Source organism: Desmodus rotundus, chromosome 11 (genome assembly GCF_022682495.2).
Source record: "Desmodus rotundus isolate HL8 chromosome 11, HLdesRot8A.1, whole genome shotgun sequence".
NCBI classification, from domain to species: domain Eukaryota; kingdom Metazoa; phylum Chordata; class Mammalia; order Chiroptera; family Phyllostomidae; genus Desmodus; species Desmodus rotundus.
This window is the reverse complement of record NC_071397.1, coordinates 75,986,325-76,013,160: the sequence shown is the minus strand read 5'-3', so window position 1 is coordinate 76,013,160 and position 26,836 is coordinate 75,986,325. Positions and strand designations below refer to the sequence as shown.

The 26,836-nt window shown below is 37.3% G+C and overlaps 1 protein-coding gene across 4 annotated transcripts in view; it reads left to right on the top strand.

Moving 5' to 3' along the window:
- PTPRK (protein tyrosine phosphatase receptor type K) overlaps window positions 1-26,836 on the top strand; it is a 478,561-nt gene that overhangs the window by 174,479 nt on the left and 277,246 nt on the right. For all 4 annotated transcript variants that reach the window (XM_053913630.2, XM_053913631.2, XM_053913632.2 and 1 more), the window contains exon 3: window positions 6,868-7,139. In XM_053913630.2, the coding sequence (XP_053769605.1) occupies window positions 6,868-7,139 (272 nt within the window). The remainder of the gene's footprint in view (window positions 1-6,867; window positions 7,140-26,836) is intronic.

The window sequence follows — 26,836 nt, the reverse complement described above, 5'->3', positions numbered from 1 at the left end:
TTCTTTGGTATATTGATGTTTCTCTCCCTCTTTCTTCCTCCCTACCCTCTCTCTAAATATAATTAAAGAAAAAAAAGTAAAGAAAGGAATAGGAAGGAAAGACCCGGGAAGGAGGGTTGTTGACACATTGGAATGAATGATGTTAGGTAGAGTTGTAAAGGTTTGAGGGAGGTTGTGACGGAAAGTTTGAAAAATTTTAAGATGTACTAATTTTTAACAATGTCATCTCAATTTTACCTTTGGAATGCTTTTATACATTTTCCAGCTAGATGGTATCTATTATTTAATAGAGAAAAGAATGACTATGTCTAAAAAAGCAAATACTAAGAACCTACCCAATCAGCATGCTGTAACAGTTAAAGACAAGCTTATTTAGTCTTGACAGTAGACTTAATGAAAAATGTAGTGGTCGGAGTAAGGGCCGAGTAGATTCCTGCTTCTGCTTTCTATAATGTTGTAGGGGAACAACAGCATAGTGTTTGGCCCAGTTCCTAAATCTTAACATGGAGCAGTTAAACTCCCCGAGGAGGCTAGTGCCCCAAGAAGAAGTATTGTGCTAATTTTACCTGAAATGTGTGTCGTCTGAAAATTTAAGAAGCTGTTCTCTGAAATCAAGAGTTTTTAAATTTTCAAATATAAGTTGGCTATCTAGAACAAATACAAAGATTTACTCAGGGAATATGAGACATTTTAGTCCTGCAGAATGTCAGTAACACAGTTTTATATTTTTCTAAAGCAAAGGGAGGAATATTTCAGGAAGCACAATATGTTGGAAATAGAATACTGTGAGGATGCATGTTCAGTCCTTTTGAATTGGAGTTTGAGGGGCAAGTTCACTTTTTCCAATCTGACATTTTATAATGTGCGCTTCATTCTGTCTATTAGGACCAAACTGTGTGGTGTACAGGGTGAGCTCTATTATAAGGGAAGCATTATCTTAGAGATAATAGAATGCAACCGTTTGAGGAATTAATAATAAAGCATGCAAAAAAATGTGAGGGCACCTATTTGAACCTTATGCAGATAATGGAATCACTAGGGGAACTGTCAAGATTGAGAACATTTTTAGTCCTTTCAGATTCCACGACTTTTTGTTCTATCTGAAAAAACAATATTGTTATTATTTCTATAATTACATATTTTTGATTTCCTTCAGTTGAGTTCACCAAGAGTTTACAGGTGCAAAATCTGTTCGATGCTAGAGGAAAACGATATTTCTGCTCTTCAAAAGCTTGCGCTAGGGCTGGCAAGTACACAGGCAGATACGCTGTATTTGGTACAGAAGAGAGCATTATAGTGCTACGGACACGCAGAGCAGGAAACACAAATAGGTAGTAGTTGTCCGGTTTGGTTCTAGTGAACATGCTGTTCCATACCAAATATTCTAGACATTGGTCTAGGTTTTGCGAAGAACAAGACAGATGAAGTCAAGACTTTTCCTGGAGTTTTTCAGTCAAGTAAACAAATAAATTAAAATCAGTGTGAGGCAAGTGCTATGAAGGAATTAACAAAGAAGGACATGTTAGAAAGAACCTTAGGATGAACTACTTTAGTTAACACACCAAGGGTTACGTCACTGATAGGTAACAGAGCTGAGACCTGAATGGTGAAAGTAAGCCAGCTGAGTACAGAGCATTCCAAGCAGGGGAAAATCCAGGAGAAACGCAGACACAGGTGTGAGCTTGGGTTTTCCAAGGGCAAAAGGAAGCCCACTGTATCTGGAGCACGTTGAGTAAGGGAAGGAAATGGTAGCAGATAATGAGAGAAAAAGGCCAGATGATTTTGAAGCTGGTAGGCTAGGAAGAGTTTGCATTTCGTTCTCATTGCATTTCGTTGGGGTGAGAGGAAATTAATTGTATGTTTTGAAAGCAATCTGGCTGCCTGTAGAAAACTATTTTAGGGCTGCTAATGTGGAAATTACGAAATCTATTAGAAGCCTGTTCTGCTTGTCCTGAGAGATAACAGGAGCTTGATAAAACTAGTGAAAGGATGGGTTAAGGAGATAGTTTAGAGTTAGATATTACAAGAGAAGTGGGAGGGAAGGGGACAAACCAAGCTGATTCCTAGAGTCTTATTTTTAGTTGCTTGGTAACTTATGTTGCCACCTAATTAGATGAGGAATAAAGGGGTTCAGGGAAGAAGCTTGAAGAAAGGAAATGAGAAGCTGAAAGATATAAAAAATAAAAAGGTCAGTGGCATTGGCTTTAGTGCAAAGGTAATAGTGACAGAAATGCTTAAACATGAACAACAACAAAAAATGTAACCTGGATGAACAGAGACCCAAGTCATGATTTTGGTTGTCATTAGTCAACCAAAGAAACAGATGTGCCCGTGCATGTGCGTGTATCTATCCTATTCTGTTTCTTTGGTGAACTCTGAATAACACACCCTGTGCATTTATACTGGTGTAAAAGTATTCAGCTTTTTCTATTTTCATTCTCCAGATATCCAGTATCCCAGTGAAGACTTTTGTTTTACAGAGTGTATTTTTATATACTGCAACACTGTGTGAGGGAAGTCGACTCAATATAATGAAAGCACTGACAATGCATGAACATGAAGAGAATTATGCACATTATAATATAGTGGTCTCCACACGTAGTCCAGGGACCACTGTGGGTCCCCAAGACCCCTCTGGGATTCCTGAGGTCAAAACTATTACCATAAAAACCCAAAGATTATGTTTTTTCTCTTCTCTCTCATTTTCTCGTAAGTGTATAGTAGAATTTCCCAGAGGCTACACGATGCATTATATCACATTAGATTGAAGAATACAAATGAAAATCTGGGTATCTTAAAGAGATTTACAAATCTCTTGTTGTTTTAATGTTCTCTGGTAACTTATTTTACATGTTGGTGCTGCTTGAACAGTTATATGTTGTTATGTTCTAAGAACTACTCTATTTTCCTCTTATTCATTCAGCCATTCAATTAACCAACTAAAACTAACAAGATTTATTGAACTTTATATACAAGGCCTTTGCTAGATGCTGTGCCAATTATCAATTCACTTTTTTGCTGCTCAAAATCTACCCTTCATTACCTGCCCTGTGATAGTGGAGCTTGACTCTTTCAGCATTTCTTCTTTGTAGCTTTTGCAATGTTAAGCTTTGTCAGTACAGGGTGCTGAAGGGGCATTTCAGTGGGAAGGAGCTTCTCCTGGTTGAATTGTGCTTCTGTTTTAGCTTCCTCTTGCTGGTACAGCGGAGCTGAAAGTTGCCCAGTGATATGCCGAGTGCCTGCAGTGCCCCAGTGAGCTTGCAGCTGCAGCTCTGGTGCTGTGCCCACCTTGCTGTGACCCTTCCAAAGTGCACACAGCACTCCAGAACTCTCATGCTGCCCTGCTGCAGGGACGTGTTTCCTGCCAGCTCTGGCCTGAAGGACTGAGCAAACTCCTCTACCACCCAGTAGGCTGCAACCACCCCTTCTAAAGAGGTCTGATCCCCAGCAGCCTTCCTCTCCTTTCCGCATGTTCTCTCCTTGGTTATCATAGTTGTCCTTTAGGGTTCTCTGTACAACTTTCAAGTTTCTGCTCTCTTATAGTTAGTAATTCTTTATATTACACTTTCACTCTTACATTTATTGTGTGACTGCTTTCTTCTGATTGGACTCTGAATTGGGTACTATCTTCTAAGAGAGATAAATTGTCCCTATATACATTTTTAAAACTTTTTTTATTCATTGATATAGAGAGAAAGTGGGGGGAGCAGTGATACAGATTTGTTGTTCCATTTGTTTATGCATTCATTAGTAGCTTTTTGTATGTGCCTTGACCAGGGATCAAACCCACAACCTTGGTGTAGCTGGACAACACTCCAACCAACTGAGCTACCCGGCCAGGGTCCCTATAGACATGAATTAAAATGTGTACAAAAGAAGTGCATAATTAAAGGCCAGAACCATAAAGGCAGAAAGTATTACCAAAGGCATTAAAGGTAGGGAAAGCCCGACATGGGCTGGGTCTGAGGAAGAACAGTGGGTAAAACTTGGCAGGGGCTTAGATGCGGGGAGGCTTCCTTCCAAGAACATGCACCCAACTGGAGAAGAAAACTGGTATATTATGTGAAGAAACAGGGAGGGTTCTGTCAGGTTGGAGAAGGTGGCTTGTGAGGAGCAGGGGTGGGAGGTAAAGTAGGAAAATTACTTCGTGATGAAATCATGGAGGGTTGTCAGTACTAAGCCAGAAAACTGGGAATTTCTCTTCATTTAGTTTATATGGCACATTCTACATATTTTGAATAAGAACTGGCAATAATCCCTGGCTGTTGTAGCTCAGTGGATTGAGCATGAGCTGTGAACCAAAGAGTCATCAGTTCAATTCCTGGTCAGGGCACATGCCTGGGCTGCTGGCCAGGTCCCCAGTAGGGGGTGTGTGAGAGGCAACCACACATTGGTGTTTCCCTCTCTTTCTCCTTCCTTTCCTCTCTCTCTAAAATAAATAAATAAAATCTTTAAAAAAAAACTGGCAATAAAAATATCATGTTGGTGTTGGTATATATGTACATATATATGTATATACACACACATATAAATGAAAGGAGTTTTAGGATGAAGTATGGCAACTTATTTATTATTCATTATTTTCTTTGCAGTTAATCCTTCTTCTGGCTTGAAGATAAAAATTTTATTAAGATATACAATTCATAGAACATTATTTATTCATCTAGATCTTAGACTGGTGTTTATGAATATGGGTCTTGTAGTCTCTGACTATTCTTTACAATAAATAAATTGTATTTAGTCTAAGTACTCTCTGCTTCTCTATCTTTTTAAATGAATTGCAGTATGAAGTTTCTGGGTTTTGTATATTGTTGTTGTTGTTGAAAGAATGCGAAGATGCTTTTAATCTGTAGGATGCAAATTGGATTTATTTTTAAAGGCAAAATACCTGTCTTTGTTTTCTAAGTATTTATTATTATTTATTTGATGTTCCTCTTGTAACATAGTATTCATGTATTCTCTCTCTCTTTTTAAAAAAGTACAAATGTATTGCATGATCATGTGGAACGTTCGGCAAATGTGCATAAACAAAAATAAGAAAACAGAAGGCGATCACAGCTCCCCCTATAACACCACTAACATTTTGCTATGCATTCTTTGTATCTTTTCACTTGTACCTGCATGTGAATGTGAATATGACCAAAAATAGATACATCCTGCTTCTATAAGTTGGGTTGGGATCCAGGATACCCAATTTAAAAAAAGAGAGAGTATCCAAAAATACTTAAATATAGTATTTAAGTATTATCCAAAAATATACATGGCCAACTTATTTATTAGTGTGCCATCTATAAGAATCAAGAAGTAAGAAATAACAGGAATTCCAGGTCACAAAAGAAGATGAGAACTGGGAAAAATGAAGCAAAAGTAATATGTGTAACTTATCCCTGTACTAAGCTTATTCTGTACTGGGCCTGGTCATGTTGTCACGTGAAATCTTCCCAGAAGCTCTGAGTCATACATAGTACCCCCAAATGGGAACTGGTCAGATTGAAAATTTGATTTCTTCTACAGTAGAAGTCCTCTTACCTTCCATGATTTGAATAAGTTTTGGCGGGTTAATTGAACCAATTTAATTAGGCCAGTAGTCAATGAACATTTACTGTTGTGGGTAAAAGTTACTGTGTTTTAGAGAGGAAATCCAAAGGGTTGATTAATTCTACAAAATGGTTAGGAAGAGGGGCCCAAATACAACCCTAGTAACACTGGGTTCTGTAACCCTGCACCTATTACATTTAAGTTAAATTTACGTCCTGGGGAGAAAATACTGTATAATAAAATTTGTGTCCTGCCTTAAGTGTGATAAATATATATCCAATTTTTCCATATGGATCTTTGTTAAAATGCACAGTGACATGAAAAACAGTGTTTTTCTGGAGATGACCTTGGACTAATACAGGCAGCTGATGTTCAGCTCTCATTTTTGTGCTTAACACTCTATGATTTACCTGCAGAACAGACTACGTTTGAGGTATTATGAGGGTAAGCCTCTCTAGTTTTGTGCCTTCCCATGATAAATAGCCGATAAATATTTATTAAATCAAGGGAAATAAGGTAGATTAGTTAATGTCAAAGGCGGTTTCTGGCAGCTCTCAAGCAACGTAGGGACTAGTGCAGAATTGGGCCCGGTGGCCATGGTGAATGGCTGACGGTTTCACGGGTGAGGTTCCAGACCGGTGAATCTATTCTATACCAGATTCTCGGTCTAGAAGTTTTGACATTATAGATTTCAGTCCTCATAATTGCACCGCAAAGTATCCTTTTTTCCCTGACCTGAAGTTTAGCGTGGCCAGTACACTGCGAAAGGTCACAGATTTTATAACTGATGATCTTGGGATTGGAAATAATAAATGATTTCAGTGTGTACACTCTCAGCCCATTTTCCTTTATAGTTTATAACACGGAAAAGGAAAGCTGCCCACTAGGTGTAAACCAGGCCCATAGGGTATTGCTTTGTTTGATATTAGAAGATCCCTGCTTAGTAAGACTAGATTTTTTTTTTAGAGTGGGATCGGATTTAAACCAGGCCCTACCTATTTGACCATGTAAATAATCAAAGACTATTTGGCTTTGAAGTTACTAATTATTCCTCAATTTTCTAATTTTTGAAATAGGAATAAAAACAGGTTATTGCAGAGAGCAAATGTGTTAATACATATTATATACTTTGAACAGTATCTGTCACTTATAATAATTTAGTTTATTTACTTGTTTGACATCTTTCTATGGCTCTGTTCTGAAAGACATAGTTCTAAGTTAAATTTAACACTCAGAATAGATTGATATCATTTTTAGTGTTCTTTCTATTATATACTCCTTTTTTGCTTATATGTTTATTTAACTTTATTGTATGTAATGTCATTTCAGGTTCCTACATGATAGTGGACTCTGCAAATCATGACCCTGGGGAAAAAGCCAGACTCCAGCTGCCTACCATGAAGGAAAACGACACTCACTGCATCGATTTCAGTTACCTGTTGTACAGCCAGAAAGGGCTGAACCCTGGCACTTTGAACATACTGGTGAGGGTGAATAAGGGACCTCTTGCTAACCCAATTTGGAATGTGACTGGATTCACCGGTAGAGACTGGCTTCGGGCTGAGCTAGCAGTGAGCACCTTTTGGCCAAATGAATATCAGGTAATCACGCTTTCTTTTCTGGTTAATGCTTTGGTGTTATTGAATCTCACTGTGCATATTATACTTAGAGGTAAATATTAGCCCCATAGGAATGTGAGATTGTCTGTCTGACTATCCCCAACCTTGCCCATGAGCTAATGTTTAAATACCTTGGCATAAAATTTTCAAAAAGAGAGAAAAATAATTTCACATATAGAGAAAAAAATAGTTTAGGTACAGAATTTGTTGGCAGTTTGGCAAAAAGCTACCTATTGGCAGATATATTTCTGTGTCTCTATTCATTGCAGTATTTGCATGTGATTGGTTTACTCAGTTCTGGAAAATAACATTTGGAAAATAAATATGAAATAGTGTTTCATGAAATTTGTTATCTAAGAAGGAGGCATTTGGAATACTTTTTGTCGGTTACATGAAGTATAAAATTAAGCAAACGAAAAAAAAAGAAAAGCGTTTTTGGACACTCCCCTCCCCAAATGCTTGATATAATTACATTTAAATCAGGCAATAAATAGTGTTAATACCTAGCTTATATTTTGTGTGACTGAGTTTATGTGGTTTAATAAAAAAGTTCATTTACCAGATCAGAGAGTTTTTCAGTAATCCTCCCTATGACATTTAGTTCCTGGAAACAGAAAGTTACCTCTTTTGAAAGTTCACTTTTGTGTTAGAATTTACAATGTGAACTTTTATATGACTTTTTATTTGTAGCTCATTAGAGAGCCTAATCAGAATGTGGTTATGCAATAGTATATTTTACGTGCAATGAGTAATGTATAGGCTAAGAACAGTTTTATTTCTGTTACTTAAAAATTTAAATATTTCTTCAGGTTATGTTAGTCTTTACTCCCAAGGAAGGGAAAAATCCAATGCATTGTTTTAATTGCTTCGTTTTGAGTTGATTTTCTGTTTTAGTAAAAGCCTTTCACTTCATAGATACTATTTCTCAGGTAAAGCTCTCCAGTCGGGGTTATGTGTCATTGAGATTTCAATGGGTTTTCATTAGGTAACAGTTGATTCCATTATTCCAGAACAGAAAGATGTTTTTCTTCGGTCTGGGAGAGCCGTCTGCTTTGGGAGGTCCAAAGCTTCGGTAGGGCTGCATCCGTGGTAGCTGGATTGGTGAAAGTGTGTGAAACCAATGCTAACATACTGGAGGGCAGCTCGGCGGGCACATCCCTGAGACCAGGGGGCTCCTGACTGCCGCTGCACCGTCATACTGACTTCACAGGGAATCTGTCGTTGGAGCTTAGCACTAAAAGAGCAGCCCCGCGATTCAGCAAAATAAAACTGTCGATGTATTCAGACTCCTTAAAAGGTCTAAATTACAAATCTGATTTTTACAAATCTACTTACAAAGCAAAATGGTTAAAAACTTGGGTTCTGGAGTCATATTGCCTGTATTCAACCCTATTTGCTCTTTGCTACCTGTGTAGATAGTTAAGGAATCAAACTATTATACCTTAAAATAAAACATAGAAGTAGAGTTTGATAAACCCAACAAACCTATATCTGTGTTACTATGCTTCTGTTCCTTGGTGACAAAGAAGTGGCATGCATTTATTACTTTTTTCTTATTTTTCCTAAGATCTATCTTTGAGCCATTGATATTAATAACTTTAATTTTTTTTTAATTTATTTTCAGGGAGAGGGAAAGAGAGGGAGAAACATCAATCAGTTGCCTGTCACACACCCTCAGCTTGGAGACCTGGCCTGCAATCTGGGCTTGTGCTCTGACAGGGAACCGAGCTGGCAACCTTTCCGTTCTCAGGCAGCTGCTCAACCCATTGAGCCATCCAGCCAGGGCGATGTTAATAACTTTTTTGATGGCACAGATTCTGCAGTATTAATGTTGAGTTACAGTACCTGGAACTGGATGGATGTGTCTTTGTTCAGTCTCATTTGCATGACAAAGCCCTCTAGTTTACACGGACCTACAGTGTGTTTAAGCAAGCAGTGAAAGAAGTTTCTGGGAGAGTTTCAGCCTGGCCAGTTCGATCTTTTTGGAGATCTCTTGTCAGGGAACAAGATAATGAAATACTAGAACCCAGGGGTAAATGTCTCTTTGTTGCAGATTGAAATTTGAGCCACAGATCATTTTTTAAGTGGTTACTTTGCTTCCACATATTTTTACTTAACTTGCAAAACTTAACAATCAATGAAAACAAATAGCAGAGTAGAATATTTTTCATGGGCTTAGTGCTCAATAAATTATTTGGTTGATGTTTTCATTGATTCTGTCATTTAGATACATACTTGTACCTGTACATCAGTTATTAGAAACAACCAGTTCAACATAAACTATATTTATGTAGCCTTTTTGCTATTAGGAAAGAGCATGAAAAACTTTTGACTGTTGCTTAATGCAGAATCTTTATGGATTTAAAAAAAATTAAAATATTCCCCTTGCAGTGTGTCATGTTAGCTGGTTACTCATTTTAGTTCTCATAAAAAGAAAAACTGAATATTTTTTTTAATTTTCCCAGACTCTAGGTTAAGTAAAAATTATTCTCCTTTCTTCCATTGTCTACTCAATTTCTCTTCTCCAGAGAATTTATGCTTTCTAAACTTTTTATTAAACATTTTTAATACTCTGATTTTTCTAATTATTTTTATTTTTTTGTATTTCTAGAGAGGAGGCCTGTATTTTCTTTGCTTGAGCCATTCCTTATCTGACCCCTCCTCTAATCAACCCCCTTCTCATACATTTTCAACAATAATAAAACTATCAAAAGGAAAATAGTCCTAGAGTGCCACTACTGTTAATTAACAAGGTCTAATTTTTGTATAAAGCATACTCCTGGAAGTGGGGGGGGGAATCCCCTCATTTTGTGTGACAGAGCTCCCTAGTTTACATATATGTGCGTGCTGTCCTCTTTTCCATTTTTCTGTTGAACTAAAAATCTGGAACAGCCGTAGAATATAGGTGCTGTGACATGTGCTTCCCAGTGATTCCATCTTTCCAGACGCCTGGACAGGAGGCTGATGTGGTAATTTAATCACTTATGCTGGGTATTGTTCAAAAATGAGGAGATACTAGTTTTTAATCCCAAGAAACTTAACCTCTGATTTGAAAAAGGAAAAAAATAATATACATAAAATAGTGAAGAAAAGCAAAAATGATTTCCAAATAATGAATTTGGTTGTCTGGCAGATCAGGATGAGGCTCATGAACTTTGGGGCCTGCCTTCTGGGGTGAATTTTGACTCATTTCGCAGCCCTGCAGAGTCAGACATAGTCCTCAATCTCTTTGACTGTAGTTTCCTCCTCTGAAAAAGGAAAATCTCAATAGTATCTACTCATTGGATTGTTATATCACATGAATAAATATATATGTGTGTGTATGTGAGTGTGTGTATGTATGTATATATACATATATATATATATTTTAAGAAAAGTGACAGACAGCATGTGTTTACCATAAAGTTTAGTTAACATTATGATGGGTAAACACAAAATTTGCAGACTCCACTGGATTTAATATGTGCTCAGAATTTTCTTCTGTTTTGAAATTATGCTATTTAAAAAATAAGACCTTATTATTGTTTTCTTTTTGAGCAGTTTTAGGTTCACAGCAAAACTGAGAGGAAAGTACGGAGATTTCCCATAGACCCCTGGCCCCACACGTGTGTCGCCTCTCCTATAATCTACATCAGCCACCAGAGTGGTACTCAATCCATGAACCTACATTGATGTCAGAATCACTCAAAGTCCATAGTTAATGTTAAGGTTCACTCCTCACATGGTTAATGGTGTTGTCCATTCTCAGAGGCTGACAAATGTATGACGTGTGTCCGTCATTATAGTGTCACACAGAGCTTTTTCACTGAAAACCTCTGTGCTCCACCTATACTTCCCTCCCACTTCATGCTGTTCTTCCTAGGTTTTTATTTTATTTATTTATTTTTAATTTAAATGTTAATGTACTTGGTACCTTATTAGCATAAGGTCAAACCATGCTAAGCCCCTGAGGACAAAGGCAAAGTCCCTCTTCTCATAACCTTATAGTCTAGGTTGGCACTGTAGGAGATCATAATGTAAATCAGATGTGGGGTCTAGCCTAACGGAGCCTCGCCCAGATGGGAAATGTGAAACATAAATAGATTAACTTTGAAATAGTATAGCAATTGTTAAGTGACTTAAGAGAGATAAATATAAAATGTAGTGGGGCAAATGAAAACAAAGTGCAGATTTGTTTCCAAAGTAATTTGAGGCAGAAGTAGGACTAGACTTCTTGCCTCTGGTTCTTCTGTTTCAGATTACTGTGCTTCCCACTGTAGCACATTGTTTTCCTTAAACCACAAGCATTTGGAGCTAACACTTTCTGCAGGGAGACAAAACAAGGAAATGTAAATTCTATGAAATAAGCACCGCAGTGAAACACTAATATATGGAGCTGTTTCTCACCTGTGTCTTCAGAACAATAGATGTCTCTTTGTTTCAGTATACGAATTAGAAAAAGTATTGTGTTATATTTGTTTTATTTACCATGGTCACAAGGTGCTAGTTTTGCCTATTTTTGTAGACTTCAAATAAGTACTGTAACATTTTAAATTGACTAATGAGTAGAAGTAAAAAGAAAAAAAAACATCATGAGGCATTATCTCGGTGTTAAGTTTCAATGGAAGATCAGCACTCTTCTGAAAGTGTAATTTTCTCCTCTCTGGAAATCTGACCTGTCTTGTATTTATACAACTAAGTTCTGCTTTGGGATTAAATCCATTAGTTTCTTACTGAACAGTGAGGTTGTTACCAAATGAGGCAGGCAGACATAACTTCCAAAACTATTAGTGAGAACCTAATCTGCTGTTTTCCATTAACTGGGTGCACATCATTAATCACAAAAATGATGCGTGATGAAAACCACAGGGGTTTGGCCAGAAATTAGAAAGTGATAGTATAGCAGAATGTGTTTTTTTTGTTTGTTTTTAAACCTCTGAATTCACTGAGAAACAAACACAGAACTTTTGCAATCCATTTTGTTAACATGTTTCATTGGTTTGAAAAAAATTGTAAGAACTGGATAGGCATGGAATTTTCTGTTTTTGTTTCCATTTTAAAGGTTTATGTTAACATGCATTGCACTGATATTTTGGCAATGGGATGATTTTTACACTCCAGAGATGCTGCTGGCTTTGAATCTGAGAAGACTGGGACTTAAACCAAGGGACTGTTTAGTTAAAATAAAAAATCGCTAAAAGATCGATCCTTGGAGATTGGTGCTGAAGTACGAACATACTTGTGAACCATCCGTGCAAAATGTGAGGAAGAGTGGATATCACTCCTGTGCCATAGCTCTTCAAACTCTTCCAATTTCCACAGGTCATCATTCAACCATGTAGAGCCCCACTGAAGAAAGGAGGATCGGCTTTCCTTTCTTAGATGGATTAGTCTGCTGGTCGCCATAACCAAATACTAAAGACTGGGTGGCTTAGACAACAGAAATTTATTTCTCTCAGGCTGGAAAGCCCAAATATCAGGGTGGTGCCCTATTTGGGTCCTGGTGAGAGGCCTCTTCCTGGCTTGCAGATGGCCCCCTCCCACTGTGTCCTCACTTGGTATGGTCACGTAAACTCTGGAGTCTCTTGCTGCTCTTACAAGGGTACCAGGCCTATCAGATTAGCATCCCATCCTTATGACCTCACTTAACTTTATCTCCCAAAGGTCCTGTCTCCAACTATAGTCTCATTGGGGATTAGGATTTCAACACATGAATTTTTTTGTGTGGGGGAGACAGGGAGGATACAATTCAGTCATTAACACTTGGTATAGCTGATAGCTGTAACTTCTTTTATAAGCATTATAAATAACTCTGGCTCATTATGTTGTATAACAATGTTACAAATTTTATTAATTTTTTATTCAATAGTCATTCTCACTTCCACATTGGTAGGACTCCCGCCCACCTCGCTTACTTTCACAACTTCCTTTGCAGGTGAAGGTGGCTGTGTGACACAGGTCTGGCCAGAGAGTTATGGTGGGGGAAGATGTTCCTCCCAGATAGAAAGGCAGAGGCACGCTGTTACATGAGAATACGATGCTTGCAGCTACTGCAGTTACCATGTAACTATGAGGTAGGAGATAACAAACTAAGGGCAAGAGAAGAAAGTACGGAAGGAGCCAGGGTCCTACTCTCAGGTCAAATAATAAAACAATAATAATAATAAACAATTTTTAAACAACTTTTAGGTGGGTGATTTTCTATACAGCCAGAAGCATCCTACTGTACCATGTCACATCTTCTTTGAACTTTCAAGTTGTCACATTGATCACCACATCGTTTACAGATGAAACATGTGAGACACATGGGGAAATTAAAAGTATTCGTATCTATCTTTGAAAGAAACAGTTCACGGTTTTCAGCTCAGGTGTAGAGAGAAGACACGTGAAACTATCAGTAGGCTGTCGGACAATGAATCAGTGACCAAAGGAAGCAGAGAGAAAGGAAGGAAAGGTCATCTGTTGGGTGTCTACCACGTATAAGGCACTGAGCTGGACACTTCATGAATATCACCTTGTCTGGTTTTAATAGCCGCTGTATTTCACCATGTATAATGCGCACCCATGCTTTTAAGCAACACCCATGTATAATGCACATCCTTAACACTACCCATGTGTGATGCGCATCCTTATTTTTCCCTCAAAAATGTGAGCAAAAATGCACGTGTTACACATGGCAAAATATGGGAATCAAGTGTGCAGATGAAAAAAGGGCTCCGCAATAAATCTAACTGAAAGTAACCTCGCAGGGTGATTTGATCATAAATTTCTAACAGGGTAGCCATGCCTCAGGCCTATGACTTTTTGTAAAAGTTTATCTTAGCCTTAAGCAAGCCACGTCCATTATTTTGTGCATCTAGGTTAACACATCTTTGAAATGTTTCCTTTTCAAACCGCTTGGAAGCCTAACCACCCTGTAAGGCACATAATCTTGTTACTGTACTTTGCTGTGTACTATGCACAATTTTTTGCCCAAATTTTTGAGGGAAAAAATAAGGATGTGCATTATACATGGGTAGTACTAATTCAGTATCTATTTAAATGTTTTTAATTCTTTTATTTATGCTTATGAATTAAAAGTGTAACTCTAGAAAGCAATAATGCAAATAATGCAAAATATGCAAAATAATGCCATGGAATATGATAGTTTTGTTTGTAAATACAAATAAATAAAAAATGGAATTAAAAATTAAAATAAATGATTTTTTACCTGAAGGTTTGGGCCAAAATTATGGGTGCACATTTTATATGAGAGTGCATTATACAGGGCAAAATATGGTAATTACCCTGTAATCTGATCTCTGCCTGGCCTTCTCCTGCCTTTATGTAATCTTCTTTACATTCCCTCCTCGAGATTCTAAGTGTATAAAAGAAATTGCAGAACTATCATTTCTGGGGAGCTTTTGAGATCTTGTGTCCTGGTATTGTCAGTTTTTTCAAATAAACTCACAAAATATTTGTCCAGGCTTGAACGTTTCTAACTTGAATTGCTAAGTGAAAGTTTCTAATCTGTTGCATGGACTAAGTTGCTGTCAATTTGTGGCCAAAATTATTCCCCTCTCTCTTCTTTAGTGATTTAATCTTGCTATTTATTAAGTGTTTGGACTTCAGCCATATCAGTGACTTCTGAGGTTAGTCACAACTAGATGGGTTGATTTTAGTTACGGCAACAGTCATTTCCTACCACGGGCGCTTGGGCTCATTTTTATTCTGGCAAAATGCTTGTTATTAAGGAAGCAGCCTTTTGCTGCTGATTTTTCATCTTCATGATTCCCTCGTTGTTTCATTTAAAGTACTCCAAACGGATTTGGAAAAACTCCCACGTTATTATAGTCATTACTTTCTTAAAACATAACCGTGTGAGGGTGACTTCTGTCTGGCTCCTGACTGTGATTGGCTTTTTTATAAAGCATCAGCTTTACTTTTCCATTAGACTCTGTTTGCATTGATTCACTGACAAAATTTATAGTTTGTAAATAGATGTAAACAAGTGAAGAGGATAGTCTTTCTAATTAACACAATAATCATTGAAAGTATGTGACAGCAGTCTCTTGTTTTTTTACTACGTCATACCTGTTTTTATTTAGTGTAGCAAGAGCTGTCAGGTGCCCCTTACTAGTTCTTTTGAGAAACACATCTATGAAATTAATTCATTTTCCTTTTAATAGCAGTTGAAAATTCATGAGTGGTAAGGAGACTTAGGTACTGTTTTCCTCCTAGGAGGTCGTTTTATCCAAGAGGCCTGGGGAAGAGACGTGATCCAAGAGTCGCAGAAGAAATTTGCTTGCTCACTCGCTTTCATTCAGCCTTGTGTGTTGAATCTGAGTTAATGCACTTCTGATTCCTTGTTTCCTATATCTCTGCTGAAGTTACTTCACGTACCTCTAACAGGCTGATTTTCATGTGTTGAGATTAGAAAAAAGTGCATTTTACTGGGGCAGAGTTCACAGTCAAACACAAAACAATGACAAAACTTTCTTCTTATGAGTTTAATGATGTTTCGGAGAATGCTGTGCCATTTATTAGTACAATACCATGTCATATAAGAAAAATATAGATGACAATTTAAAATCAATTCTCTCAGTCACTTTGCCCATTGACTTTGATAGTTAATTGGAATTGGTCTTTTTTTGGAGTTCTTTTGAGTTTCTGTACAACTTGAATTTCTGTGTGACCTCTGTGTCCATTTCCATTTCAAAGACTAATTTTTTTTTTCAATTCAGACTGCCTGTGGTTGGTATATGAACAAAATATTGGCTCTTCATGGGCAAAACAAAACTGAGTCACATTATGTTTTTATCTAAAATTTAACTTTTATGCTGTGGTGATTTCAGTTTCAATACTTAGAACAATTCTTAGAACAATTTATATGAATAATAAAAGGATGTAATTATCTATTTTAGTTTTTTAATTGAGGGGTTGTATTAAACAGAAAATATAAGGAAAATACCAGACAAATGTATAGTCTGTAACTATTTTACTATTTCTTTAGATAATATTGTATATAATCTAATTCTGTTATTAGTAATACAAAGTGGAATATGAAGGAAAACAAACTTTGAACGTTGAAAATAAAAACATCCACTTATCCTATCTAGAAGGCAATTTATGGTTAATTTTATCTGTCATGATTTTCAAAAGATATTTTTAACACCTGTTATAAACCTTGCTGCTACATCTTATTTCTGCATTTAGTTATATAAATAACTATTGCACATACCTCTGGAATTCCCTGGTGAGATTTGGATTCTCAATATTCTTTGAATGATCTTTTAAAAAATCATTTCCCTCAGCTTTCTGTAAACAGTAAATCAATTCTCATTTTATGTTAAAAATAGAAGGTCTATAGTCACAAATTTATATGAAGTAATAATTCAATAAAGTAATAAAGAATGGAAAACTTTCAGCACCTAGGGATCAAAATTTGTTTCAAACTTAAACATCTTTAGAACCAGGCGTTTTGCAACAGCAGCACTAATGCAATGCTTGGAAACAGATACGGCATCTCTTGAGTTAATTTTTATTAAAAGTCATTTGTGGTTTGTTTGTGCACTTCAATAATGTAGGCCTACATGGGGATGAGGTCAGTGTGACCCATAAGTGCCAGGGTAAATTTCTTTTGGGGTGGTGGCTGGGTTGCTATTTGTTTTCTCTCATGTTTTACGTTCTATTTGTTTGTTAACCCCCCTCTTTTTGGCAGGGCATTGGTAAGCAGAACAATAAATACATAACCAAATGACTTTATTTATTACACTGGGTATTGTGACCTGCTGCATGAGAGGTGGAAGATCTCATTTCTATATGGAGAATATACAGTTGACTGAGAATAACATTGAGGCTATCTTGTTGGCAAAAGCTTCAAACTAGATGCCCTTTGGCCTGACTGTTTTGTGGGCACTTTTGAGTTTCAGCCCTGCTAGACTGGATGATAGCTAGTCACTTACTACACAGGGTTTTTTTTAAATGAAGTTCAAAGGAAGTAATGAAAACTGCAAAGTGGTATATGTAAAATTCTAATTTACAAGTGAAAGACACCAACTGAAGCTAGCAAAGTTGTAAAGAGGCAGGATTGAGAAGATCTGGGATTCTCTCACACTGTTTAAGGGAGGTGGAATATCCAAGACTGAAGAAGACATGGGGTCCAGGGTAGTCCTGAGGACAACATTACTTTCTCTCTGAAGGTTGGCTATAAATGACTTATTTATTTATCCATTCCACAAATATTTATCCAGCAACCTAATATGTACTGGGTACCATTCTTGCTGTTGGGGATATATAGTGCTGAGTATGTCTAAAGGTTCCTCTTCTCCCAGGAATTGCAGTGAAAGGGGGAAAACAGATAAACGAATGAGAAAAAGATCAGAATACATTAAGCGCTAAGCAGGTAATTAGAATAATGTGAGAGTTACATGTCTTGGAAACCACCTTGGACCAGGGGGTTAAGAAGCAATTATTGGAGAAGGTAATGTTCACCTGGAGATGTAAATGGTGAAAAGGACCCAGGGATCCATAATTTTCCCGATCTTTATCAGGGAAATATGTTAGAGATGGAGTACATAGCTAATCCAAGGCCCTGAATCTGGAAGGAGATTAACATGCTGGAGGTATGAGGACAGGCATAATGGTCAAGGGGGACCTTTTGAAAATGAGATGGTTCTGTTCTAGTTATGCGGAGCTTTGTAATCCAAGTGAAGAGTTTGAACACTGTAAGATTTCTATCAAGGGTTCCTATTCACTTATTCTCGGCCTCATCTTACACATGTTTCAAATTTATATTCCTTTTTAGCCATTACAGTGCTTACTCTCAAGTCACAGTTCTAAGTGTGCACCATCTCGATAACTGTAATGACAGTTTCCTGTTCTCTCTTACCTTAAACTCTTATAAATCAATTACTCTTTTGGGATGCTAATTTACTGATATTGAGCTCCTCCAATTTTGTCAATACTTCTTTTACAGTCAAAATGATTAGTCTTCATTTCAGGTCCATCATAATTTAGGCTCAGTCAACAGCTCTGATCTCTCTACCATTATTTTTTACAGATACCCTCTGATTTAGTCAAACTGAAAATGGCTCTCTCTAATTGTTCTTTGAACAGTTTGGGCACTGTGTGTGTGTGTGTGAGTGAGTGAATTTACGTGTGATATATCTACTTTCCAAAATGTCCTTGTTTCTTCCTCTCTCTCATCTATGTTCAATTTATCCTTTAAGACTCAATTTTATACTCCTTCTATGAAGCCTTTGCTAGACACAGCAGGGCAGGGGGTGGTTCACGATAAATTACTACAGAAAGGATTCCCCCTTTCTGTCTCTGGAGGTTCCTTCCCCCCCTCCCCCGCCCACCTGCTAGGTTCGAAATGCCCGCCGCCAGAGGAAAGACGTCTCTCAATGACAGAGACTGGTGAAAAGGAAAGGAATTGTTTATTTAAAAGTTACACAGACTTAGAGTAATGGCTTAATGTCTTCAATAAGATACTAAAGTCCTTTAGAATAGCCACAGATGCACAGTCCTTCCCTCTCCCTGTGCCCAGTCCGGGGTACCGTGTCTCAGGAAAGGAAGTAGAAGTCCGTGATTCAGGCTCCGGGCACCATCAGCTGTGTGGCTGCTGCAATCTCCAGTTAATCCAAAACCATGGGCACCTTCTCACGGCCCACCAGCAAGAGTCCTTCCTCCCCTTTTCTTCCCGGCAAAGTCTCTCCTGCTGCCTAAGCCGAGTGGCAAAAAGAAGCACTCCAAAACCACATGGTCCTCTCTACTCTCCTTCAGAACCATGTGGTCCTTTTCCCCATTTCAGAACCACGTGGCCCTTCTCCCTTTCCCCTCAGAACCTCCTGGTTCCCTCTCTTTATGGCTGCCGCACCTCGGTTTAAATCCCAGTGCCCATCTTCTTTTGCAGCCCCATTTCTGACTCCTGCTACAATCAGTTACACCTGCCAGCATCCTTGTATTCTTCCAGCTTTACTGGGTTGACATAGTAAGTCTGGGCAGGTGTGGCCCCATGGCATGGAGCCAATCATCTCCAAGCTCTCCCACAGGCTCTGTAACCAGGGGGAGTTGCTTTCCAGTCCCATCTTGGGTGTAATTTGGTCCCATCCCCCTAGCTCAAAGCATGGCCACAGCTACTTAACACATCCATGAAACCAGTTAAAGGTTATAGATATGTTAAATGACTGTGCCAGGGGTTAGCTGCAAAGCTCTTGCTACCCAAAACAGCTCTGAATGGCCCTGTTCCATGTGTCCCATCCCCCCTGGCTCAGGCTTGTGGGGGTGAGGACATCCTACATACATTTTTCTAATATTTCCTGGACACCCCGAGTCCTGGACCCCATCACAAATCCCTTCTTGGGGCCCTCCTCTTGGCTGCACCCTGCTTCAACATCACTTCTTGCATTTGTATTGCTTATATTGCTATTCAGATATTTAGCCTGTCATACTGTGGATAACTTTATGTCTCTAATTTTATATGTTTGAAAATGCTGTGATAAAATGATGGGGAAACAGTTACCTGAGGGAGATGAAGCATTCATATTGGCTGTCTTATATTGTTATTTAACTCAGTGTCCAAAGGAGTAGAGAAATTCATACTGTCGAAGGAGCTCCAGGAAGGAAGCAACACACAGGCTCAGGGTCAGACTAAAGTGGAAGTGAATCTGGGTATGTGAAGGCAGGAGTAAAAGAGGGGTTAGGTTTCATTGTTGCAAGGCATAGAGAGTGCCCCCACTGCTCAGAAATGAGAATGATCGCTCTAGCTGACGGGACCTCCTACAGGTCTGAGGTGGAGGGTTTCGAAATGAGGAAGAATGATAAATCATGTTGGACCCTAGGATCGAGAAATTTCCAAATCTAGGTCAAGGGATTTTTAAAAAAAATTATTAAATAAACTATTAAAAGAAAAAAGAAAACAAAAAATTTATTTTGATTCCTACATCCTTTTGGAGCACTCAGAAGAATCTAATCAACAGAACAGTGTGATGACAGTGATGATTTTTGAAAGTCATTCTTTCAAGTCTTAGCTCAGCAGATCAAAGGTGGCCGGCCCTTAACTCAGCATTTGCTGGCCCTCTCCACGCTGCTATTGTTCGAGCCCCATCTGTTCCCATGGACTCTTAAAGTTGTGACGCTCACCATTTTTGGGTGATGACCTGTAGGGGGCAAGGCATATTTTTGCTACTTAGAAGAGATTTTTGCTTAGAAGACATTTATTTGTTATGAAAGGTAATCAGGTTTTGGCAGACAAACTGATATTTAAAAGAAAAAGTCTATTCAAGGATTCTGCCTTTGTCAACAGAATTGCTAAAGTTTGTTCATTTAAGCTTGCTTATTCTTTCTGCTGGGATCGCTGGGGAACTTTCCCTTATTGTAAAGGATGAAGGATGTCCAGATGATGCTCTTCTCCTCCATCTGCTCGTTAAGTCCTTAATCTCCTACACCTGGGTGGCTGTAAATCTTTTATTTGCTTTATGTACCAGGGGTTCCAAGTCAGACAAGTTCTTCATCGCATATGCCAAGTAAGTTCCTTGTGCCATAAAAGGGCATGCTGTGCCCCACGATCTCCTGGAAAATAAAGTGGGTTGCTGTTCACAAATGGACTCGCCAGTTTTAATGCAACCCAGTTAGTAAATGGCATTCGCTCCCTGTACAACCAGGAGTGCCCTATTGATCTGCAGCAGGAAGCTCCTTGTTCACATTGAGATTTCCTTTTGCGGATCTCTAGCCCCTGTAAATTGTCAGTGTGCTGCCTTTGTGATGCAACAAAAGGCCCTTTTCTGCTTTTCTCATTGCCGTTTGCTTCTCAGTTTGGAACCAGTTGAGTTATTTAGTCATGGGCTGAGTTGTAAGGCACAGAAGTTTGAAATGCATTTGTTTTTGGGTCTTTGTCAGGGTTCTTTTTGGGAAAGAGTCAAACAAAAAGTCCAGGAGGCAGAGTTATCCACTGCTTCTTAGTTATCTCTGTACTGACTTTAATTCACTCAGCTAACTTGTTAAGAAGTTATGCTCCCTGCTGAATTTCAACCCCGAACCCAGTTGTATTTCATAGAGAGCTCCTGTTGCAGAAACAATCCTCATCTCAATCACATAAACCTTCCAACAAATCATCTCTACACCCTGTGAGATTATGTACCGATGTGTATCAGCTATGGTATGGTGTAATTGGGAATCAGAAGGAAAGGGACTTTCTCTGTTCTCCAAGTAAAGGCTTATAAAGGTATCTATAACTAACTTAGCAAAACATGTTGCTTGTTAGGCCAAGACAAGGTATATAGCTCAGTAAGCTTGGAAAGGGAAAGGAAGGGGTGGAGGGAAGAAAAAAGGAAGGAAACTAGGCTGTCCAATCCCTTTGCATTTCTGATGAGCCATCATATAAATGCATGGCAGGTTTACAGAATCAGAGACTGGAACTTTTTATTTTATTTTTTTAAATCTTATTGCTGCTACTAGAAAGACAGTGGATAAGGGAGATTTCTTAAACCAAACTATAATTTGTGATTATATTGTTTGGAGAGAGTGAACTGGTGTTGATCTGAGAATTGGAAATTTTCTATTAAGATTTTATTTATTATCTTTGAGAAGAAAGATAAATTATTTAAAATTATGAATATTTTAATTTGGAGGGAATCATTTGAAAACATACGCATTAGAGAGAAATTTGTACTTTTTATCACAACCAGACTACAAAAAAATACTTTAATTTCTAAATGTTATTACAGTTCTCTGCTTCAGCAATACAAAGCAGTAGGACCTATAAAAAATTAATGACAACTTCTGATGTAACAGACTTTGGGAGCAGTAACTCTGGAGAGAGGAGGGCCAAGCCATTGTATGGAGCAGGCCTTATATCCCCAGTATTGCTGTTGCTTTGTGTAGGTCTGAGCCTTGCTTCCAGACCAGGACTGCTGCTTCTGCCTCGGGCACTTCCGTTACTGTTTGAAAGGTTCCTAAAGACTACTGACTGATCCTAGACTCTGAATTCCCTACCCCTCTCTGCTTTCTGCCTTTCTCCTGGAGGCCCCATTTATACCTCCGACTCCTGTCCCAAGGGGAACATTGCCCCTCTGAGGAGAGCATTTGTCCTTGGACCAGCTGCCAGGAGAACTGGGGAGAGACAGAGGTGATGTCTCTCACATTCGCTTTCATAAGACTCTTTAAAAAAGTATAGGAGTGCTTAACTGGACTAGACTTTGTAGGGTGTTAAAATAAATGAGAAAGGTGAACTCTTTGAATGAAGAAGCTGTCCTATCGCTGAGTTGTAATTTACAGCTTTCTGACTGTTCAATGAGACATTTAATCTAGGGAATAGCAACCTTATCATTTTTAATGCCCAAGACTCTAATATTTTTTATTTTAAAATGACATATAGTCTCTATAGTTTTTTTCCTCCTGCATGGCTGGTCTTTCTCTTCAGGCCCACCCCCAGAGACGCCATGTGCCCACTGACGCAGAACTCTCTCTCTTCAAACACCCGAAAGTTTCATCCAACGGGGAAAATTTGGCGCCCTACTTTTGTGCACACCTATTTCTTCCAAGGGTGGTTTCCACTTCCTCTAGTTTCTCTCAGATTGTTCTCACAAATCTTATAGCTGGGTTGTTACCCGTTTCATGCATCTGAGAATTCCTGTCTCAAGATGATAACATGTCTCTAATTTTTTCCAAGACTTTATTCCTCTTGATTTCTGTGTAACTTTGTTACTGGACCCACTTTTCCTTCTGGAGAGCTAAAAGTCTACAATGTCCTCTATTTTCCATGACCAGTTTAAAACTCTCTCCTTTTTATTTTATTTTATTTTATTTTATTTTATTTTATTTTATTTTATTTTATTAATGTTTTTCTTTCTCATTCCTGTCTATGCAAGCATATCTGAGTATTTAGTTATTTTTTCCTTTGTAAATATTTATTTTGTATGAAATAAATAAAAGATAACCATAAATTTATATGAAGTTTTTATATAAATTATGAATAAAACAGTAAAATATATAAATTTACATAACTTATATAAAATATGACATTTTATAAATATATGACTATGTACAAGATACAAAGAAAAATAAAGCAAACATACATGTACCCATGATACTACACTGTTGTGTAGTATTCTATTTTGGAGTATGCTAAGATTAAATATCCAGTCTTCTGCCTATGGATATTTGGGTTATTTCTGGATTTTCTAATTGTTATATCAAAAACAATGTTGTATAAATTCTTGTACATATGATTTTGAGCATATATAAATATTTGACTTGGTAAGATAACACATACATTTTTTGCCAATATAATCAAACGCTTAATTGGCATTTCAACCAGCATTATGTAAGCATTTCTGTTGTTACATGTTCTCATTAATTGTAATAATATTTGTATTGGTGGATTTTCAGATTTTTCACATTGGTACTTTTAGATTTTTCAGATTTAAAAAAATTGCATGGGCATAAAATCATAATCAAAATGTGTCCTTTTTGACTCTTTGAATTTCTCTACTGTTACGGTTGAGTGTATTTTCAGGTGTTTGTCATTTGTGTTGCTACTTTTTTAAGTGCCCGTTCATGTCTTTAGCTCGTTTTCCTTTTGCTTGATCTGCTGCTTACTGTACTGGGTAGACACTCTCTATGGAGTCTGTTAATCACTGACAGTGCTGTGTGTTCGTTTCAGCTCTGGGCTTATGTTTTCACTTCTGACAGGGTTCTTTGGACAAAGTTTTCATTATAATGTTGATGCCCTTTTAATTTTTTGGATTCATTCAGAGATTTTTAAAAGTTTTAAGAAACACTTTCTGACTCTGTGGTTGTTTTATTCTCTATTTATTTTTAAAGTTTAATGATTTGCCTTCCAACTTAGTTATTTAGGGACCTTGAAATAGATTTTACATATGGTGTGAAGTAGGGCTTTTTGTAATAATCTTCCTTAGGGCGGGACTCATTCACCTGCATTCCCTCTTTGTATGTGAGTGTATTTTACATATATTTGCATTTTCTGTACGTATATATTTTTTTCTTTTGTGCTCTGAGCCCTCTTTTCAACTGACTGCTAGAAATTTCCATGTTGATATTATATCACCTTAAACTCATATATGAAATGTAACTTTTGCCATTCTTTCCCAACCCTCACGCTCACATTTAATGAGTTCTTGAATTCTTTAAATACTGAATTTGGAATGAATTTTAGAGTTATTCCTACTACTATCGTATTTCATTCCATGTGACCTAAACCTCTGACGTCTGTAATGTGCTGAGTAGACATCTGGCCTTTCTGTTTTTCCCACACTGATCACGGGTGCGCTGGTACCTTATTAATATTAATTTTCCTAAAGTAAAACTTTGATTTCTCAAATAAAATACCTTTGTTAATTTTTAAATGTTTTCATGCCAAAGTGTCTACTCCCTAAGGCTCTTCAGTTCTTTTCTATCCCACTCTGCTTTACTTTATCTCTCACTATAAAATCTCTCTTCTTCTAAATTAGTATCTCTTTAAATCATCTTCTGCTTTTGGATTTTGTTATTACTTATTCCATTGCACCCATTGTTCTACTTCTTGGCAAAATCTAAATCAAACCCTTCCTATCTTTCTTATGACATTCATGATACTGAGTTATAAATTTTCTGAATGTTTTTGTTGAACTGAAAGTACCAATTCTTATATTTTTATATTCTCTGTATCACCTATCATGATACTCAATGCATAAGTAGATAACACATTAGTCAATTGATTTATAGAGGCATATTAATTTTAAGAAATGGAATTATATTTGACAGATTCTTTATTTTTTCTGAGATTCATTTTTTTAAAGTTCAGTGGAGAATCTTTCCTAAATTACATGTAATATGCTAATTGTAAGTTGTTAATTTCTCTTTTTTCTTGATTTTTTCTCTTTTCTGTATCTCTTTTTTTTTTTACTTTCTCAATATGTCTATAGAAATAATACTTCCCCATTCTAGTAGACTTATTTTCTTCCCTTTTCACTTTCTATAAACAGGCCAAGTAATACTGAAAATGCCTTGACTAACTATTCAAGATAGATAGTGGACAAAAGAAACTTTAGATTCTTTAAGCTTTTAATGATGTAGAAGATGAACCCATTGTTCTTTGGTGACTCATGTAAGGTAGAAGAAAAATTAAAGCAAAGGGAAAATCCGGTTTAGGGCTCCCCATAGTCAACTTTATTTCCATTGTTAATTGGTCTGTACTAGAATGGCACCGATAGATCAATGAAATGGTAGCTTTGAAAAGGGCTTTCCGAGAAATCTACTAAAAGACATATACACCTTTTTTATTTTTAACTTACTGTTGATCTCCTTTATGAAAATCAAAAAGAATATACTCAGCAGATAAGTAGAATAAAAACAGTTTTTATGTTCAGAAACAATTTTATTTAAGAAAAGAAATACAGAAATAACGACATAGGCAGAGTTGTGCTGCCTAATCCATTTCTTAAACTGCTATGTGAGTTAGAACAAATTATTTATCATAAATTTTGTTTATAAAACATGCATTTCTTGCCCTTTTCCCCTCTAGATTATTGGCCTGTTATTATCCTTGTAGCAGGACCAGGGGACATATACTGATTTTATGTTTAAAGGAGTTCCCTGGAGATGTAATATTCTTTTCAATTATAATAAACAAATACATCGTGAGAAGGTTTTTTTTTTCCCCCCAGACACATTTCTAATACAAGTAAAGATAGCTTTTAAACTGACTAATTGGTAGAGTACCCATGTTTAAGCCGGAAGGCTTCAATGGTTGCGCTATCCAGCCCTCGGGTTTGGGAGGCTCACAGAGGCGACCCGATCTGCGTGTGTCACACGCGGAGAGGTGTCCGAGTGGGCCAGGATTTCCTTTCTCTTCAACTGTTTTCAAGGTAACTCCGCTAACTTGTGCATTTCACAATCAAAAAACTCTTTTCCTCCTTAACCTCAAACAAAAGGGCGTTTGTGTTTGCATCTGTTGCAGCTACTTGCTTTATATGATACAACAAATCATGGGTAGTTAAATGAAATCTATCTGGTGGCCTTTTGCTTTCCTGGTGTTTAATGCTCTCTTTAGTAGTGATATTAATTTGGTAAGGCTTAATACTTTGAGGATTATTCTAAACATTTTTTCTCATAAACAAGCATGGTCCTCTTTCTTAGTATTATACTTTGGTGTTGCTGGCCAGATTATGTAGCCAGAGCTCTTACATCACCTCTAATTTACCTGAAGAGTGAAAGGTATTGGCAGTACTTAGCCTTTTTAAGCAAGCCACAGGCAAAATATGAAACACATTTCATCGTAATTATATTGCTCCGGAGTTGCATAAGTCTGGGCTGTGATCAGATCTTCCGTGACTGGGCTTTAGCCTGACTACAATGCCGCTTTTGTTTTCTGACGGTAAACGGCTCCGTTGTTGAAACAGGTATCTAGACTTCAAATAATTATTAAACGAGTGTTGTAATCGAGACAATTGACTCTTGGAACTACAGTAATAGTGGAAATCTTGTGCTCTCTAAAGTCTATGTAAAAATATTCCCTGTGTTTTAGAGAAAAACATTCCATTTTATGAAGAGGAATTTGCTTGAACAATTTATTTTAATTGAATAAAATTAAGTAACGAATCTTCATGCTATAGCTTTAACTTAAGTTTTCTAGCTTAAGAAAATCACTTAGAGGAGAGGTTAGGTTTACCTCTTAAGGGAGTAGACAGTCATTTTACTGAGTAACGTGAGTGACCATT